Source organism: Giraffa tippelskirchi, chromosome 2, assembly GCF_054371585.1.
Source record: "Giraffa tippelskirchi isolate mGirTip1 chromosome 2, T2T-mGirTip1v1.2.pri, whole genome shotgun sequence".
In the NCBI taxonomy this organism is placed as follows: Eukaryota; Metazoa; Chordata; class Mammalia; order Artiodactyla; family Giraffidae; genus Giraffa; species Giraffa tippelskirchi.
Genome location: NC_137276.1, coordinates 206395015 through 206414517, shown reverse-complemented (window position 1 = coordinate 206414517; position 19503 = coordinate 206395015). Strand labels below are relative to the sequence as shown.

General features: G+C 35.6%; 1 protein-coding gene across 2 annotated transcripts in view; it reads left to right on the top strand.

The window, feature by feature from the left end:
* ROBO2 (roundabout guidance receptor 2) overlaps positions 1-19503 on the top strand; it is a 642112-nt gene that overhangs the window by 518955 nt on the left and 103654 nt on the right. For both annotated transcript variants that reach the window (XM_081552579.1, XM_081552570.1), the window contains 3 exons: positions 4810-4934; positions 9756-9927; positions 15932-16137. In XM_081552579.1, the coding sequence (XP_081408705.1) occupies positions 4810-4934; positions 9756-9927; positions 15932-16137 (503 nt within the window). The remainder of the gene's footprint in view (positions 1-4809; positions 4935-9755; positions 9928-15931; positions 16138-19503) is intronic.

Below are 19503 nucleotides of genomic sequence, written 5' to 3'. Positions count from 1 at the left end.
AGATGGGTGATGGAAAAACAGAGTAAGTATAATATGCTTTAAATTATAAAATATATTTTCATTGCTTTCATTTAATCTTTCATCTGATGATTTTAATCATGTGTATTCTCAGGTATTACATTTTAAAAATTATATAAAGGAGGACTTTATAAAGCACATGGGGCTCTCAGTTCAGTTTAGCCGCTCAGTTGTATCCGACTATTTGTGACCCCAAGGACTACAGCAGGCCAGGTTTCCCTGTCCGTCACCAGCTCCCGGAGCTTGCTGAAACTCATGTCCATCGAGACAGTGATGCCATCCAACCATCTTATCCTCTGTCGTTCACTTCTCCTCCTGCCTTCAATTGTCCCCAGCATCAGAGTCTTTTCTAATGAGTCAGTACTTCACATCAAGTGACCAAAGTATTGGAATTTCAGCTTCAGCATCAGTCCTTCCAATGAAAACTCAGGACTGATCTCCTTGAGGATGGACTGGTTGGATCTCCTTGCAGTCCAAGGGAATCTCAACAGTCTTCTCCAGCATCACAATTCAAAAGCATCAATTCTTCAGTGCTCAGCTTTCTTAATAGTTCAACTCTCACATCCCTACATGACTACTGGAAAAAACATAGCTTTAACTAGACAGACCTTTGTTGGCAAAGTAATGTCTCTGCTTTTTAACATGCTATCTAGGTTGGTCATACCTTTCCTTCCAAGGAGCAAGCATCTTTTAACTTCATGGCTGCAATCACCATCTGCAGTGATTTTGGAGCCCCCCAAAATAAAGTCTGTCCCTGTTTCCATTGTTTCCCCATCTATTTGCCATGAAGTGATGGGACTGGATACCATGATCTTAGTCTTTTGAATGTTAGTTTAAGTCAACTTTTTCACTTTCCTCTTTCACTTTCATCAAGAGGCTCTTTAGTTCTTCTTTGCTTTCTGCAATAAGGGTGGTATCATCTGCATATCTGAGGTTATTGTTATTTCTCCCAGCAATCTTGATTCCAGCTTCTGCTTCATCCAGCCCGGCATTTCGCATGATGTACTCTGCATATAAGTTAAATAAGCAGGTTAACAATATACAGCCTTGATGTATTCCTTTCCCTATTTGGAACCAATCTGTTGTTCCATGTCCAGTTCTGACTGTTTCTTCTAGACCTGCAGGCAGATTTCTCAGGAGGCAAGTCAGGTGGTCTGGAATTCCCATCTCTTGAAGAATTTCCCACAGTCTGTTGTGATCCACACAGTCAAAGGCTTTGGCATAGTCAATAAAGCAGAAATAGATATTTTTATGGAACTCTCTTGCTTTTTCGATGATCCAGCAGATGTTGGCAATTTAATCTATGGTTCCTCTGCCTTTCTAAATCCAGCTTGAACATCTGGAAGTTCTAAATTCTTACTAAGTTGTTTTACTAGCTAGTTATGAGTCAATTTAGATTATTTCTGGCCCAAAGCAATGCAAATGAACTAATAAGCTCTATGTGTGATTTTTATTTAAAACCTGTTTTTACTATACTTACTTTTATTTTTATAATGAGATACAAGCTAAGTTACTCAGTACTTCTTACTTACTTAATGTCCATTTTGGAAGTAAACTTTTTTCATAGAATTACTAAGAAGTAAAGAAATATACATCGATCTTTAAATTTTTCTTAATGTATATAATTTTTCTTCAGATATTACATATTATAGATACCAATCTTAATATTTTTGGTGTAAGTATCTGGTGGTTTCATTTCTTTATTGAAAAGTGGACACTGCGGTGTTTTAAGAGTCATTCCTAAAGTAATATTGTAGCATTGATTTAGACTATCACTCTTATTAGAAAACATAGAGAACAAAAACCAATGATACTGCTGATTTAGTGGAACTGTATAGAAATAACAACATTGTAAGAAGCAAGTAATCTCCTGAAAATAGAGGGCAACATAAACCACGTTCTGTTCGAATAGATCTATAAATCTGGGTTCTCCATCCTGTTAAACTGACTCTTCTGTTATCTATATCTGCAGAAGAAAATTTCACTTAGTAGATTTATTCCTTCAGTCCCTAATGTATGTGTTGAGTGTGTTGAATTAGGAGACAGTATAATAGAACACAGAAAAATAAGCCACTACAAGTCTCAGTAAAGTTTTTGTAAAAAAAAAAAAAAAAATTGCTGCTGCTGTATCTGTGTTAGTCTCCTTGTAAGGATGAGTAATTGGGTGGGTGTTTGAGGCTACACTACATTGACTCCATTCTTGGACCTCCGGTTATGTAATATTAAAGAACTGGAGGAATTCTGGGTAAAGGACTTTACTGAATGGTGCTTATTGTTAAAATTCTTCAGAGTTCAAATATTAGGATTGTAGCCATGTACACTGGGTTCTAAAAATTAGAGTTCACTGTAGTTTTTTTTTGGTCTTAAGTTTTCTAGTGTTAAGCAAGGAGTTACATTGGAAACAAATGATTGGAAAAGCCATGGAATAAATGTGCTGTTTTCTCTTTAGCAGGAGTGGGTTTTGGTATGAAGATGATGTCCTTGTGAAAACTTCCTGTTACATACTGTCCTGTTTTTAATTTCTTCTTTATCTTTACAATTAGCCCCAAATTTAAACCTGAACTTTCTTAGCATTTTTACCCCGTCCCTATATTTTCTATTGGAGTTACTGGTACCTTGGTCTCACTGGTTTTGCCTGCAGCATTTTACTGGTCTTCCAATTAAACAACCTACTTTATTGACTAATCTGTCTCCCTCACAAACTATAGACTACATTCATTACGGGGTAAAGATTCCAAAATTTTTGCTTTGCATTTATCACTCCTTGGCTTAAAAGCAGCCAGAATATAATCCTCAGTTTGGTTTCTCAGGCCTTTCTTAGACTGAGAAGAAGGGCCTGATACAAATCCATTTTTTGTAGCCAATGATGCTTATACAGTGGGGACTCTCCATTCCTCCGGCATTACTCAGTGTATACTAGATGTGTTTTTGCTTCTTATGCTTTGCTCAGTTAGCTCCTTTCTTTAGAATGTGTTCATCTCTCCACTTCTCAAAACGCCACCCTTTCCTCCAAGTCTCCATAATGTCCACCCCCTGCATTAAGCCTTTCTCAGCTACCATAACACAAAGGGATCCCTCCTTCCTGAAGTCCTATGACTCTTATGATGTATACTAAAATTTAAGTGCTTCTCTGTGCTCTGAGAGTACCTCTGTCATTGATCTTACCACGGTCTTACAGAACTGTTGTTTAAATTTTGTTTTGTTGTTTTCATCAGGATCATGTTTTGTATGTTCTGTTAGAGTATAAGTACCTTCCTGGCTGCAAAGTTGATTCTTTTTATCTGGGTATCTTCAGTGCCCAGTTGTTGTTGTTCAGTCACTCAGTCATGTCCAACTCTGTGACCCCATGGACTGCAACGTGCCAGGCTTCCCTCTCCTTCACTGTCTCTCAGAGCTAGCTCATACCCATGTCTATTGAGTTGGTGATGCCATCCAACCGTCTCTTCCTCTGTCATCCCCTTCTCCTCCTGCCTTCAATCTTTCCCAGCATCAGGGTCTTTTCTAATGAGTCAGATTTTCACATCAGGTGGCCAAACTATCAGAGCTTCAGTTTCAGCATCAGTCCTTCCAATGAATATTCAGGACTGATTTCCTTTAGTATTGACTGGTTTGATCTCCTTGCTGCCCAAAGCACACTAAAGAGTCTTCTCCAACACTACGGTTCAAAAGCATCAATTCTTTGGCGCTCAGCCTTCTTTATGGTCCAACTGTCACATCCGTACATGACTACTGGAAAAACCATAGCTTTGACTAGATATAACTTTGTAGGCAAAGTAATGTCTCTGCTTTTTAATATGCTATCTAGGTTGGTATTAGCTTTTCATCCAAGAAGCAAGTGTCTTTTAATTTCATGGGTACAGTCACTATCTGCAGTGATTCTGGATCCCAAGAAAATAAAGTTTGTTATTGTTTCCATTGTTTTCCCATCTGTTTGCCATGAAGTGATGGGACCAGATGCCATGATCTTAGTTTTTTGAATGTTGAGTTTTAAGCTAGTTTTTTCACTCTCCCCTTTCACCTTCATTTAAACGCTCTCTAGTTCCTCTTTGCTTTCTGCCGTGAGGGTGGTGTCATTTGCATATCTGAGATTGTTGATATTTCAATATTTTGAATAATTTTCAGTTTCAAGTGCCCGGTAGAGGAACATAATAACTGCCAAATGCTTATTAATCTAAGTGAAAAGTCAACCACTTTCATGTGTTTTATATATTGTTAGTTATCTCTGTATGTAATTCCCATACCTTCAATTCTTTGATGTTTTCAACACTTCAACTCCTCAAATCTAGAATATAAGTACTCTAAGCACTTTGAGAATAGAGATCATAGTCTATGCCTTCTGGTATCGCTGTGCCTAGTACAATGTCTTGTAAATATTGTAAGAGCAATTCATGTTTGTCAATAGATTGATGCCACAGGAAGTAGATATTTGAGTAATGCAGTGACTTTTTTCTGTCTTCATTCAAAACACAAAACCATATGGGGATACCATGTTTATTTATTAAAAACTTTAGAATATCATTAAAAATCTACTTTTTCTTTGCAAGTGTGTTGGCTGCAAGATTTGCAATGTGCGTTTAAAGTGTGTCTACTAATACATTTACTTCTTTCCTCACATTTGATAGAGTGCTCTTTTTTTTTCCCATTGTGTTTTGAAAAATACTTAAAAATAAATCAACATCTGTAGCCTCTGTCTGGCACTGAGCAGTCCACCTCGTATCAGATTTTCCCTTTGATGTATTTTTCTTTGTCAACAGTTTATATTTACACACTTTCTTTCCTTTTAAATTATAGCTCCTCCACAGTTTGTGGTTAGGCCAAGAGATCAGATTGTTGCTCAAGGTCGAACAGTGACATTTCCCTGTGAAACTAAAGGAAACCCACAGCCAGCAGTTTTTTGGCAAAAAGAAGGCAGCCAGGTGAGTGTAAGCTTTGACTGCTTTTCTGAAATCTTTGAACTCCCCTGTCTCTGGTGGTCCTCAAAGTCTGTCTTGCCTTTCTTGTTATCAATATTAAATTTATTTTATTTCTAAAAAAGAGACCAGTTGATTTTAAAAATAAGAGAGTCAGATGTTTTAATAGAACATTCTGTTTTTGAGTGTTAATTTTAAAAAATTTTTATCTTACATAGAAGAGATACAATATAGTGTAACTAAATTACCTTAAGAAGTCTAACCTGCAGCTGTTTAAAATCTCCTAACAGAAGGATAAGTTTGCTTTCTTGCATTGAGCTACATTGAGATAGTTGAGTTAGTATATCTATAAAGCACTTAGGACATCCTGGGTACATGTAAACAGTCAAAATATTTCTGTGATTCATCAGTCTAGAAACCAGTTTCAACCCCCTTTCATAAATAGAATAAACATCTTTTCTTTATCATTAAGTTAAATATGCTTCCATTTAAGAGTAGTAGAAATATTTTCTTCCTTCATCCCTCTGGATTCCTTCATAGTGGAATTAGACAGGAAATAATACATTAAATAGCAGAAAAGAGCAATACCTGTCTGATTTTGCTGTGTCCTGGTTTGTCCTCTCAGGCCCTCTTTGGGCAGCATGATCTCTCAGACTCTGCTCAAAGCAAATTGAATTGAATGCACCACTTTTCTCATTTAGAACTTGGTCCAAGCTTGGGCAAGCTCAAGCCTCTAGGTTCTGAGGCAATGAGTGGAACTTCCCGTTTAACCAGAATAGAAATTGAGTTCTTAGTCTAAGAATTTAATCTGCGTATTCCCAGGGGAATTCTAGGGACCTCCCTAGAGATATTTTCGTTCCAGACTCTCCAGAGGCATTCCCGGGGAGCCGTGTAGGTCTTAGGAAGGGACCCACTGATGTTGCTCCTTAGCACTCTCTGTTAAGTCCAAGTTTTAGAATAATTTCCTGGACAAATAGGAAATGATGACTAAAAGACTCAAGCAGTCTAGAAGCTTTGCCAGAGATAGAAAATGCTTTAGACTAAATTAAGAGAACCTGTTGATCAAAACTCATGTAAGAGTATCTTGGAGGAGATTCCTCTCAGGAGGTCCCCCTCAGCCTTTGTCATTTTTCATTCTTCCAGATTCCCATACATCTCTCTTCCACCCACGGCAGCAGTTTTAGCATCTCGGTATGGATGGGCAACTTATCTTTCTCCCTTTCTTCATTGCTCTGTGTTGGACTCATTTCCCCCATAATTTGTGGGGTGTAAAGACAGTGGTGGGAAGGATAAGGTAAACTTCTGGCTACTGCCTCATCCCACATCAGGATGGTTCCAAGACTTAATTGCCATCATTTTTTATCAGTTAGTAATGATACAGTTGGGCTTCCCTGACAGCTCAGTCTGTAAAGAATCTGCCTGCAATGCAGGAGACCCTGGTTCAATTCCTGGTCGGGAAGCTCCATTGGAGAAGGGATAGGCTACCCATTCCTGTATTCTTGGACTTCTCTTGTGACTCAGCTGGTAACGAATCCACCTGCAATGAGGGAAACCTGGGTTCGATTCCTGGGTTGGGAAGATCCCCTGGAGAAGGCAAAGGCTACCCACTCCTCCAGTATTCTGGCCTGGAGAATTCCATAGATTGAGGAGCCTGGCAGGCTACAATCCATGGGGCCACAAAGACTTGGACATGACTGAGCGACTAACACACTCACGCAACTATACAATAGATTTCTACTCTTAGAGTTCCTTGATTTTTAAAAGTGGCTTTCAGATGAAAACATCCCAAACTCTAAAGTGAGTGTAAAGCAACATAATGCAGTTATAACACACTTGAACATGTACACACACACACACACACACACACACACACACACACACACACCCTGAGAAAAGGAAATAATTCTAAAGCCATTTTCCCTCCTTAATGATTTTATAATGTTTGTAGCACAGTTTAACTTTACTGAAGCTTAGTTTTTAATCCAAAATATAAAGTATTTTAATTCACATAAGTTATGAAGATTATGTGATTGTTTACATGTAAAAATGCTTTACACATTTTGAAGGTTAGAAATTGGGAGAATACAGAATGCACCTGCCTTGCCTTGTTCCTGGCTGAAGTGGCGAGTTTATGTTCTGCTCAGGCCGGGCTGCTTGGGCTTCCTCTGCCCAGGCACAGAGGTTCAGTACCACTCTGGTCGCCATTGTCCCCAGACCCACCCCACGCCTGAGAAGGCTGGGAGCCTTGAACCTGGAGAACCCTGCCTGCCTGGCTAGTTTCTACCTCAGGCCTGTAGCCCCTTTCCCCCACCCACTCTGGAGGCTGTGGAGTCCACGGAAGTTACTCCCTCAATCCACTGATAGTGAATATATATACGTGAGCATATTATTTATGAATGATACAAATATAATGATCTAAAGCCGTTTGATTGTTACACATTCACACTTTAAATCATGTAGTGAGTCAAATCTCATTGTATCTACTATCGTGTAGATTCAGCTTTTTCGTGTGTAAATTACATACCCTCAAATGCTCCAGGTTTATACGCGCTATTGCATAAAATGTGTATTGGTCTTGTAGCCCAATAAACATGATATTTAAATATGCTACACCTTGTTTTAATTTTTTTATACAAGTAATGATCAAATAGCATTAAAATATTTCTTTTGCTATTTGACAAAGTGGCATGTATTAATTCCAGAGATATTAATCTCTGGGAAAAAAATTTCCAGTTAGGTGATTTGATTTGATTTGATTATAATCTTAGATCTGGTTTTCTTCACCTATCTCCCTCACATCGGAGAGAGGGGTTGGGGAGAGAGGAAAGGGGATAGAGAGGGGGAGAGAAAGGAGATTGTGAATGAGAACAAAAGAGAAATGCTTGAGCAAATTGTAAATTTTCAAATCATGAATTAGTACATTAGAAAGAATAAATTGGTCTTACTGTCCGCAGTATCCAATTTTTACAGTGATCTATGACTATCCATCAGTAGAGAGAGAGTTGAAAGCCTAGACTTAATGGTCCATATTCCTCAATATGTGCTGATAATGCCAATTAGCACTAATAGGATACCCAGGCACTTCAAGCAAGAGGAGCTCTGTAGAATTCCTGGTTTTTGCTTGTAATCCATTTCCTTTTGCCTGTGTCTTACAAGCAGGGAATAAAGATGATGGGTTAACCTCAATCATATGCCATTTTCCATGTCAACGAATCATTTAGAAGGTGGACTGATAATACATTGTAGAGGAAGAGATCCTGGAGAGAATTAAGCCCATCTGATGTATTAGTGCTATGTAAATTAGTATTCTAATGGCTAATTGTAGGAAAGTGCATGCTTTGAGTTATTGTATCATTTTCAAGTGGCTTTAAAATTTAGACCCTTCTCCTTCAGTTGGTTTATTTCAGTCATATATTTGGACTCCACAGGAGAATTAGCTTCTTCTCAAATTATGCTTTATATGTATGAAAAATTCTAGCCTTATATATTAATAGTAAATAATACAGATTTTATGGGAGGGCAATAGCCTTTTGAAATTATATTCCTGACATGCTAGCAAATACCACTTCTTTTAGAAAGGGTTTAATAACATGGTAATGTTTATGTAAAGTGGGCTTATAGTGTCACACTCGAATCTAATAAAGTGGACATCCATCATGCTGCAATAAAGAGAAGAGCTTCTAATTAAAGTAGGACATCATTCGCAGGATTAAAGTCATTTAGCGTAATTGAAAAGTGTTAATACCCTATTTTATCCTCTTCCATTGGTATTCCTTCAAGAGTAAAAACATTTTAAGGTGAAAATGTGTCTTATGCCTTTAATTGAATGTTATTACCTCCTGATTGTAACGTATTGGAACTGTTTAATTACAAACCTGGAAAATTAATTACTATATGGAGGAGAAACAGATCCCAGAGGGTTGTAATGTTCTTTTTTTTAGTAAGTAAATACAACATAAAAATTGATACATCCTTATTTATAATCCAACTTGGAAGCATATCTCAATATGATCTTTATACCCAGATGTTTTTCTTAATTGAACAACGATAAAGCAGCATAGGTCATCCAAGTTAACATTACTGCTTTCTTTTAAGAACTTTTGCAAATTTGTGATTTAGCTGTTTGTCATAATATAAGATATACAGTAAACTAGAGAACTTTTTATTTTTAAAAAGAGTAATGTTAAAAAATTATTTAGCATCATATGCATGCTTTAGAAACATCCCACATCTTCTTTATATTTTCAATGGTTTGGTTAATCTTGCTTAGATGGTAGCATTTATTAGCATTTATACCTAGCTCCTTTCAAAGCTGTTACAACCTGCAGAATTCTTAGAGCAGAAGTAGATTCAGCTGTCTCTCTGTCAGCCTCAGTCACATTTTTGAACACCTTTAGAAGAAATTCAGTTAATTACATCAAATAGTTAAAAAGATCAACAGAATATGCAGTTTATAAATCGCATACATAGTCAATGTTACATTCCAGATTCTCACAGTGTCTTATGTGTTGAATCAGAGAAGTGTTATTATGCCCATTTTACAGATGGGGAAACCATGTTTCAAAAATATTCAGTAACTCAAGAAAGTCAGGGAGGAATAAAAGGTCCCAATAAAGACCTAGATTTTTTAGATGATTGTTCCTTCAGCGAGGGCATGAAATTTCCCAATGACACTCACTCTGTGACATCTAAGCATTTCAGCACCATATTTTTAAATCTATGTATTTTCTTTTTTTCAACCACATTTCTCTAATTGCAATAGCTGTTGATATAACTTTCCTAATGAGTGAGAAGAGAATATTGATAAAATTGTGTTTGTTTCCACAGAACCTGCTTTTCCCAAACCAACCCCAACAGCCCAACAGTAGGTGTTCTGTGTCACCAACCGGGGACCTTACAATTACCAACATTCAGCGTTCGGACGCGGGTTACTACATCTGTCAGGCCCTCACCGTGGCAGGAAGTATTTTAGCAAAAGCTCAACTGGAAGTTACTGATGGTGCGATATTGTTAGATTTGTTTGTTGAAAATAATTATCTTTATTTCAAAGGATGAAATCTTATGATTTGTTAATTAAATCATTAAAATTACTGCTTATCTTGTAAGTTTGAATCTAGGTAAAATAACATTTTTAATGGTTTCTAATGCTCCCTAATCTATTTATACTATTTATTTTCCCTAGGAAGAACATCCAAAACAATCTATTTTATTCTTAAAAATAGAGCGATGCATTATTTTAGTGAAATAGAAATAGGCATGCCATCTGTATACCTAATCTTACGCTGACATGATTACTTCTAAAGAATAGTGATAATTTTATTTTACTAGAGGAGAAAAGATACCATCTTTAATATCAGGAAACAGAGATGACTTTTTAAGTTAGCTAATCACACCATCCTACCCCCACCCCAAATTGTGATGGCTCTGAATATTTTGTTACAACTTGTTTGAATTTTAATTTCTACATTGATTTTTACATAAGTAAGCAATCGCAAAGTCAAGATCATTTTGCAAGAAGGTTGTGTGGAGGTTATAGAGTTATTGATTTTAACAGTAAAGAAATCTAACTTCAAGACCTAAACATACACACACACACGTAACTTATTATAAATAACTCTGACTCTAAATATTAACTTGCTGATGATATAATGGCTGATGACTTCACAACCCTGAATATTCATTGGAAGGACTGATGCTGAAGCTGAAACTCCAGTACTTTGGCCTTCTGATGTGAAGAACTGACTAATTGGAAAAGACCCTGATTCTAGGAAAGATTGAAGGAGAAAGGAGAAGAGGGCAGCAGAGGATAAGACAGTTGGGTAGCATCACCAACTCAATGGACATGAATTTGAGCAAACTCCGGGAGATAGTGAGGGACAGTGAAGCCTGTCATGCTGCAGTCCGTGAGATCATAAAGAGCTGGATCCGATGTAGCAGCTAAATGGAAACAACAATCCTATGTTTTTTTAAATTGTACATTCACTAAGTTAAATTAATTAAATACCTTCCAAGCTATGAATTGGAGAAGGAAATGGCAACCCACTCTAGTACTCTTGCCTGGAGAATTCCAAGGACACAGAAGCCTGGCGGGGTACAGTTCATGGGATCACAGAGTCGGACACGACTGTGACTAACTTTAAGCTATGAATGGATGCTAAAATTATTTTTTATTTGCATGTATGTATTACAGATCTTAACTGAAACACCTGATTCATAATGAAAGTTGAAAAATATATCTTCATGATCTGATTTTTTTTTTTTTTGCCAGGGCTTTTTTGCGACAGTTGACAAGTAGGGAGTTTTAGATATTTTGTGAACCTCTGAGCGTGAATTTAAGCCATATTCTTTTATATTTTAGATTAACAGTTCTCTCTTGCTGTCTTATATTTGTGAGGTGTCTAATTCCCCCTCCCCTCTTTCCCTGCCCTGGATGCTGGCATCTGAGATCCAAGAGCTTGTGCTGTGACCTTTCTGATTCTCTTCTTTCTCTGCTGAGCTTTCATACAGTTCAAATTTACATGTAGATTAAAAGATCATTTAAAATTAATAGAAAGGCAATATTTTTTAATGTCTGTCCATGCTATTGCCTGATTCAGCACCATGTCAGGAATGCGAATAAATAGAACAGACAAACATTAGCTGTGGGGATATTGAGTCGTTAATAGTCACACCTGCTGATATGGCAGAGATTTACTGCTATGGAACTGAAAGATGTCAGCTTCACTGGTAACAGTGCTGAGAAATTCTTCCTTTAGATGGGCAAGTCCTTTAACCCTTCAAATACCCATATTTCTTTAAAAAAAAATAAAATATATTTATTAATCTTTTAAAGTTCCTATGTTTCCTACTAGAATAAATATATTAATAATTATATTAATATAATATAATTTTAATATAATTAATATGTATAAATATTTTATATTTATAAGGATAACTATAAATAATATATAAATATATATAATTAATAATTATATTTTATTTCTTTTTCTTCTACTGGAAAAAATGTCTAGAAACGTATACTTGGAAAATAAGATATTCTGGCAAAAGACTGTTTTATTCTATACTACTATGAAACATTCCAAATATAATGCTTAAGAGCTCTACTATAATCTAGCTACTCATGGTATTTTAAGAGGCAGCCTTTTAAATGTTTTTAAATGAAGAAGTTGTTATGCAAAAGGCAAATCGTATTTGTAGAAAACAAAATTGATGATATGGAAGAGCCAGTTGATGTGACTGCTGTGGATCATGAAACAAGTAGATATTCAAAATTACGCCTGATATAATGAAAAGGAAGAGCTTTCCAGGTGACTCAGTGATAAAGGATCTGCCTGTCAATGCAGGAGATATGGGTTCTATCCCTGGGTTGGGAAGATCCCCTGGAGGAGGAAATGACAACCCACTCCAGTATCCTTGCCTGGGAAATCCAATGGACAAAGCAGCCTGGCAGGCTGCAGTCCATGGAGTTGCAGAGTCAGACATGACTTAGCGACTAAAGAACAATGAAAAGGAAAGTTTGTTTTGAGAAATTATGTTTGTTGGTCACACAGTCTTTCAAATCAGTAGTAATTATAGCTTTATTTCTGTGGTCAGACTTAAAATGAGTGATAAGGAAATTTGATAACATTTTTCTGTTTTGGAACATAGTTGCTTTACCCTGTTGTGTCAATTTCTGCTGTAGAGCAGCATCAGCAGTCTGTATGCATATATCCCCTCTTTTTTGGGTTTCCTTCCCATTGAGGTCACCACAGAGCACAGAATAGAGTTCTCTGTGCTCTACAGTAGATTCTCATTAGATATCTATTTTATACATAGTATCAGTAGTGTATATATGTCAGTCCCAATCTCCCAATTCATCCCATCCCACCCTGAATTGAAATGGCTCTGAACATTTTGTTACAACTTGTTTGAATTTTAATTTCTGCATTGATTTTTACTTGAATAAGCAATCACGAAGTCAAGATCATTTTGCAAGAACGTTGTATATAGGTTATAGAGTTGTTGATTTTGACAGTAAAGAAATCTAACTTTGAGATCTAAACACACACACACACACACACACACACCCTTTATTATATATAACTCTGTCTCTAAATATTAACTTGCTGATGACTTCAGCTTTTGTTCATAGTTTTAAGTTTTTCAGATTAGTTAACAGTTTATAATGTGTAAGCCATCATCTTCACTTTGAACACGTTGTTTGGTATGATCTAGGGTGATTTAGAGCCAAATGAAATTCCAGTGTAGAATGAAAACATATGTCATGTTCAGAAAAACAAGCAAAACATCTATAGCAATGTTTTCTGTTATTACATTTTTGTACTTAACTTTCTTGAAAATATTCTTAACTCAAGTGTTCACATAAGAGGAGATTATTAATGGTTATGCGAGGAGCTTTTGAGTGATAATTTTACTGATTATAGATAGAGCTAAGATGTTTTAATACACTTGAATTTTAAAATATCCCTTTAAAATACTTTCTCATTTACTTGTTAACTCTATTCTTCATTTCTTTTCTTCTCCCCTTTTTTCTCTCAGAAAAGTAGAAAATTGCAGTGAGAATTCTGAGTAGAGCCAATAGAATCTATAAGGACTAGAAAGAAGAAATGTATTTATATATTATACTGACAACAGATGTCACAATGATCTTGTATGAGGATCATTGTATGAGGATTTATAATGCATAGTTAGAAAAAACCATGCAACTGTTCACAGATCACTGGAAGCCCTAAATGTTCATTTAACCTCCGACCTTAGTGTCACGGAAACTTGTGGTCATCTTTCACCCATAACATCCTTGAAACTGAAAGTTCTTTCTGGCCAGGAGATTTTCAATTACTTTATTGATCAAATCCATTTACAAGACAATGAGCTACTCATTTGGGCAGTAAAAAAAAGAGAAAAAGAAACTCATCAGATGTCCTTTGCCTATATCTAATGATTTCACGGATATGACAGTAAAAGCAAGTTACAAGAAGTTGCCTGAATTCTATATAGATATTCCATTTGACGCAAAGAAGTAACATTATATAAAATTTAATAAATAGCTTCTATTCTGTTAGTACTGACCCATTTTTATGAATTTTAAAATCATAATGTTTAGAGAGTTAGCCTTCCACTTTTGACTTATAAATAAATAAAATAAATGAAATAAATTCCATGAAGCTTTCTACTTGAATAACTATTTGCACAATTATTGCCAGACATGTCAGAATTGGTATAATATTACACTTTCATGTTCACTCTCACTTAATTTACTTCTGAAATGAAAGATTTGATCAAGAAAATCAGTGAACTACATGGTTCTAATTTTTATTTGTGAAGACTACAGAGAGAATACTGTTTTCCTTAGGTTTTTACAAGATTTTCTACATATGCTGCTGCTGCTGCTGCTAAGTGGCTTCAGTCGTGTCCGAATCTGTGCGACCCCATAGACAGCAGCCCACCAGGCTCCCCCGTCCCTGGGATTCTCCAGGCAAGAACACTGGAGTGTGTTGCCATTTCCTCCTCCAATGCCTGAAAGTGAAAAGTGGAAGTGAAGTCGCTCAGTCGTGTCCGACTCCTAGCGACCCCATGGACTGCAGCCTACCAGGCTCCTCCGTCCATGGGATTTTCCAGGCAAGAGTACTGGAGTGGGGTGCCATTGCCTTCTCCTTTCTCCATATACACACATTTTAATACATATTTTGATGTAGTAGGTGTGGGTTGACTTTAAGTCCACTCTATTTTGACATGCTAGGACACATATATCATAACCTCTGTTTTAAATCAAAATTGGCTGGCTTTCTCATGGTAGGCTCTGAAAGGGCTGTTTTAATATTTTTCCCTAAAACTGTAAAGTCTAGCAATAAAAATGCATCTAGACTGAAAAATAAGCAAACATATAAACTAGTATTTGTAGAATCTGGTAGAAAAAGAAAATTAGAGCATTAATAACAAAATTACTTTTTATGATTATGTACATTGTAATACAAGATGACTTTCTTGAGAAAAGACACTCTTCACAGTTGCTTAACAATAATTCCAATTCACTATTTTTTCTTTCTGTGGAAGTTATGTATGTGTTTAAATATTATATACATATAGTAAATATATAATAAAGAGCAAATATACATATTTAAGCAAAACCTATGTGAAGGTTATAAAACTTTCTCTTCAGAAATCTTTCCTTGGACCTGGATATAAATTTCAGTATGACATGGTCTTATGAGTTGTAGATGAAAACTTGCCTCTAACTGATTCCATATTTTCATCACCCAGTTAAATATTACTGTATATTTTGATATGCTTCCTAAATCATTATATAATACTTCTAAAGGTCCTGATGATACTTCTACAAATCAGTGTTTGATTTAAAAAGCACAGTAACCTAAGTTCATGAAGTTATGGAAAATTTACTTGAATACAGGAATTGATATATATGTAAATGCAAATTTTTCATAAAAGTCCTATTTTTTTCATGTCATATACATATTCTTAACTAGATTGTTTTTTTGCTGAATTGTGCAGACTAATTAAATTATCTATCACCCAAATTATATTACCATAATTTAGAGCAGTGAAGCAATTTTGGAAATAAAGTATTTATAGTCTAATGTATTATCATGAAAAATATTACATCTATATAAATAAAACATGTAACTGGTACTATGGCCATTTTATGTATGATTGTCATAAGCTCTTCATATTTTAATTTTAATATGATTAAATCTTTCAATAACACTAAACATTTCTAAGATGTCAGAGCTCATCTTATCATCATCTTAGTTACAGGTAAGTCAGAGTAAATAGTAAATAATATGGCTTCAGTAAAATAGGTACAGATGTATGTGTAATATGTGTAGATGATAAATTTATTCTGGGTATAGAATATACAGAAAAAAGTAAAAGTAATATGTATGACTTTGGGGCTTTCATCTTACTTTTGCTATGACTACTGATGATATAAAGATTTCCAAATTTCATAAAAGTTAAAATATCCTAAAAATATCTTTATGTTTTAGTTTTGACAGATAGACCTCCACCTATAATTCTACAAGGCCCAGCCAACCAAACGTTAGCAGTAGATGGCACAGCATTACTGAAATGTAAAGCTACTGGTGACCCTCTTCCTATAATTAGCTGGTTAAAGGAAGGATTTACTTTTCTGGGTAGAGATCCGAGAGCAACTATACAAGAACAAGGAACCTTGCAGATTAAGAACTTAAGGGTAAGTAATGTTGAATTTGTATTTGGATCTTCCTCTCAACATAAGTATGTATATCCCTAGGGAATCACTACATTGGGAAATTAAATCTTACATGCCTGTATGATCACTGTACATTTGATTATAGACCATGTTATTTTTTATTTTACAAATGACAAACGGAAATTAAGAGGGAAGTTCTAATTGAAATTAGAAGGAAGTGCATTGTCCTTATTAATCATAAGTTCATAACAGACCTAGAAACTTTCTATTCTTTATTCAACCCCATATGTATGTGATCAATGAAACTAAAAAGGTTAAACACATAAAGTTAATGATAATAATGGTATATTTAAAATAGTTTGAAAAAAAATAATTTGAAAGTGACAAATGTATCTGTTCTACTGTCATGAACAAGGGAGTTTCTAAGGAAATGAGGATAAAGCAGTTCAGCCAAACACTTTATGTGGAAAATAAGAAAGAGATGAGATTGGTGAGGACACAGGAAGCAGGTTTGGCTAGTTCAGAAAAAATCTTACAGTATAGGCAAAGATGCTGTGCAGTTTAGATTTAAATCTGTGGATAACAGCAAGCCATTGCTGATCTTTTAGTAGAAAATGACATGATAGAAAATGATCGTTCCTGCCAACTTACCAAATTAGACTTGTTTTTGGAGCAACTCAAAATAACGTTTATTTCTGAATATTGTATCTACTATGTATAACAGTATTAGCAAATACCTAGAGACTTGAAGCAACACATATTTATGATTTCATAGCTTCTGTTAGTTAGGAACCTGGATATGATGTAGCAAGGCTTTCTCCCGTAGGGTCTCGGAAAGCCTTTGTCAGGGTTATAGTCTCATCTGAAAATTGACTGCAGATCAGTTTGCTTTCAAACAAAATGGTTGTTAGCATTTAGTTCCTAATGGCTTTCAAACTGGTGACCTCAGCTTCTTGCCTCTTGTTGACTGAAGGTTGCTGTGGTTCCTTACTATGTGGATATTCCCAATACTTGCTTCCTCAAAATCAACAAGGAATACAGTCTTTTAGCAAGACAGGATTACTATCCTATATAACAATAATAAGTGTGACATCTTGTCACCCATACTACATTCTGTTAGCCAGGAGTAAGTCAATAGGTCCCTCACACATTTGAGGTGAGTAATTACACAAGATGTCAATACCAGGAGGATGTTGTCATGGGGACCACCTGCCCTGCGCAAGTATATTCAATTCATTCAACCAAATTCATAGAAAGGCTCCCTCCCATATAGCTAAAGCTCAAAACTATGTTAGAATAGTCATAAGACTGGAAAATTTAAACTTTTAAAGGTTTAGTCACTCAGTCGTGTCCGACTCTTTGCGACCCCATGGACTGTAGCCTGCCAGGTTCCTCCGTCCATGGGATTTTCCAGGCAAGAGTACTGGAGTGGGTTGCCATTTCCTTCTCCAAAGACTGGGAATGAGGGCCTGAATTAGAGTGGTTGATGTGATAGTACATGAAGAAAATTGATTGAAAATGATTCAGTGAAAAAAACCGTTGATAGAATCTGGAATCTAGGTATTAATTGGGAACCGAGGTGATTAAAAAGAAACTAACAAAAAGATATTGAATTTTCCCATTCAGAAACCAGAGAAATAAGGTAAAATAGTTATTACATGTATTTTCAAATGACCACCACAGGCAGTTTTTTTTACAATGTAAAGTACTTGCAATCACCTGTTTATCAGGTGTGTCAAATGCAGATACCTAACAAAAAGGAAGAATAACTTTTTTTGTAGTATGCACATGCACAAATACAAATCTTTAACTTGCTATTAAAGTGAATGTGTGTAATTTTTATTTTAATTTTGAGACAGGCGTTGCTATAAGTAGACAAAATGCCATCAAATTTTATTTGAAGAAAAATTATACAGGTTTTTCACCTTTGTTTATTATAAATTAATTGTAAACCTTCTTTCAATAAAATGGGAGTTATTTAAAAATTAATGCCAACTCTCCTTGAGTAAACAGTTTAACCTCTTTCTTTGAGCCAAAGGCAGACTTTTTGGGCCACAGATGATACTGCATTTCTACTGTACTGCTGTATTAAAGGGTGTATTTGAACAGTCAGGACCCCCAGTAGTGCTTAAAAGTAGTAATTAAAGGTGGGTGCTCTGTGATGTCAAAGAAACTTTGAGCCCTCTGTCAGGCTTCGAAGTCATCTTTCATAGATACCTACGTCTGGGGGCTTGTCTTCAGCCAACTACCCAAGGAGAAAAGTAGGTGAGAGTGTACCAGCACATTGTCTCTTTTTTAAAACACTTGGTTAAAAATAAAAGGAGAAGGATAGGAAAGATACAAGGACTCATGACCAGAAAATATATTATTTAAAGTTAAGGAATAAAAATGAATGTGGTAATGATGATGGTGAAACAAGACTGAGCTTTAGTAACAATATTTAGGCTTTTCATATCACTTCCGATAAAACTCCATAATGAAAATGTTGTTATTTTTTCTGTAAGATAACTGTCTTTAACAGGAAATAAAATGTTTTGCAGTACTTCACTGATACAGTCAAAAGAGGGTTTCCGTAGGTCATATTTCTTTGTGTCTCACTTTCTTTTTCAGCACTTAATGCAAAAGGGGAAAAATTGTGTGATAAACACCGTATTATTATGGTCCAGCTAATTGGTAACTGAATCTGTTTCTTTTGGGAAGTAGAATATTCTAATACTCATTAAAACCTACCTACCATAGCTAATGTCAGACTCGTATCTCCACATAATGACAAGGAGATGCAGTTAAGAAGCATTACCTACCTATTCTTCTTTTAGCATTTGCACATAATAACAAGTGCTACATTTTAGTTCAACTGCTATAACAAAATGCAAATTCTTTACTCTTTCATGGACCATATTTAAATGAACATCCCATTAAAATCCAACCTCGTCTCATTATATTTAGTTTGTGAGTGATACTTCTTAAATGCAAAGATTTCTAATGACTTTAATGCATGCATAGCCCCATTTGAAAAAAATGGCTTTTTCTATAATGGCTATCCCTATCATGCATTGGCATAATAGAAGACAATTGTACAGAGATAATATAGCAAAGAATGACATGCCAGAGCAATTTGAAACTTAAGTTAAAATACACGGTGACATTTAAAATCAATTAAAATGGTGGAACCACAGTAACATCTAGGCACTAATGATTTATCCAAGAATCAATTGTGGAAGGTTGAGTCATCAATACACTTACATTTTGAACCCAGCAGATACTATATTCCATGAACTGATATTTTATCAACAAGTAGACTCATGTTCATCACGGAATTTTACTTCTATATCTCTGCTTTGCTTTACTCTGGTCCTCCATTTCTTTTCCCAGTCTCACTTTTCCTTC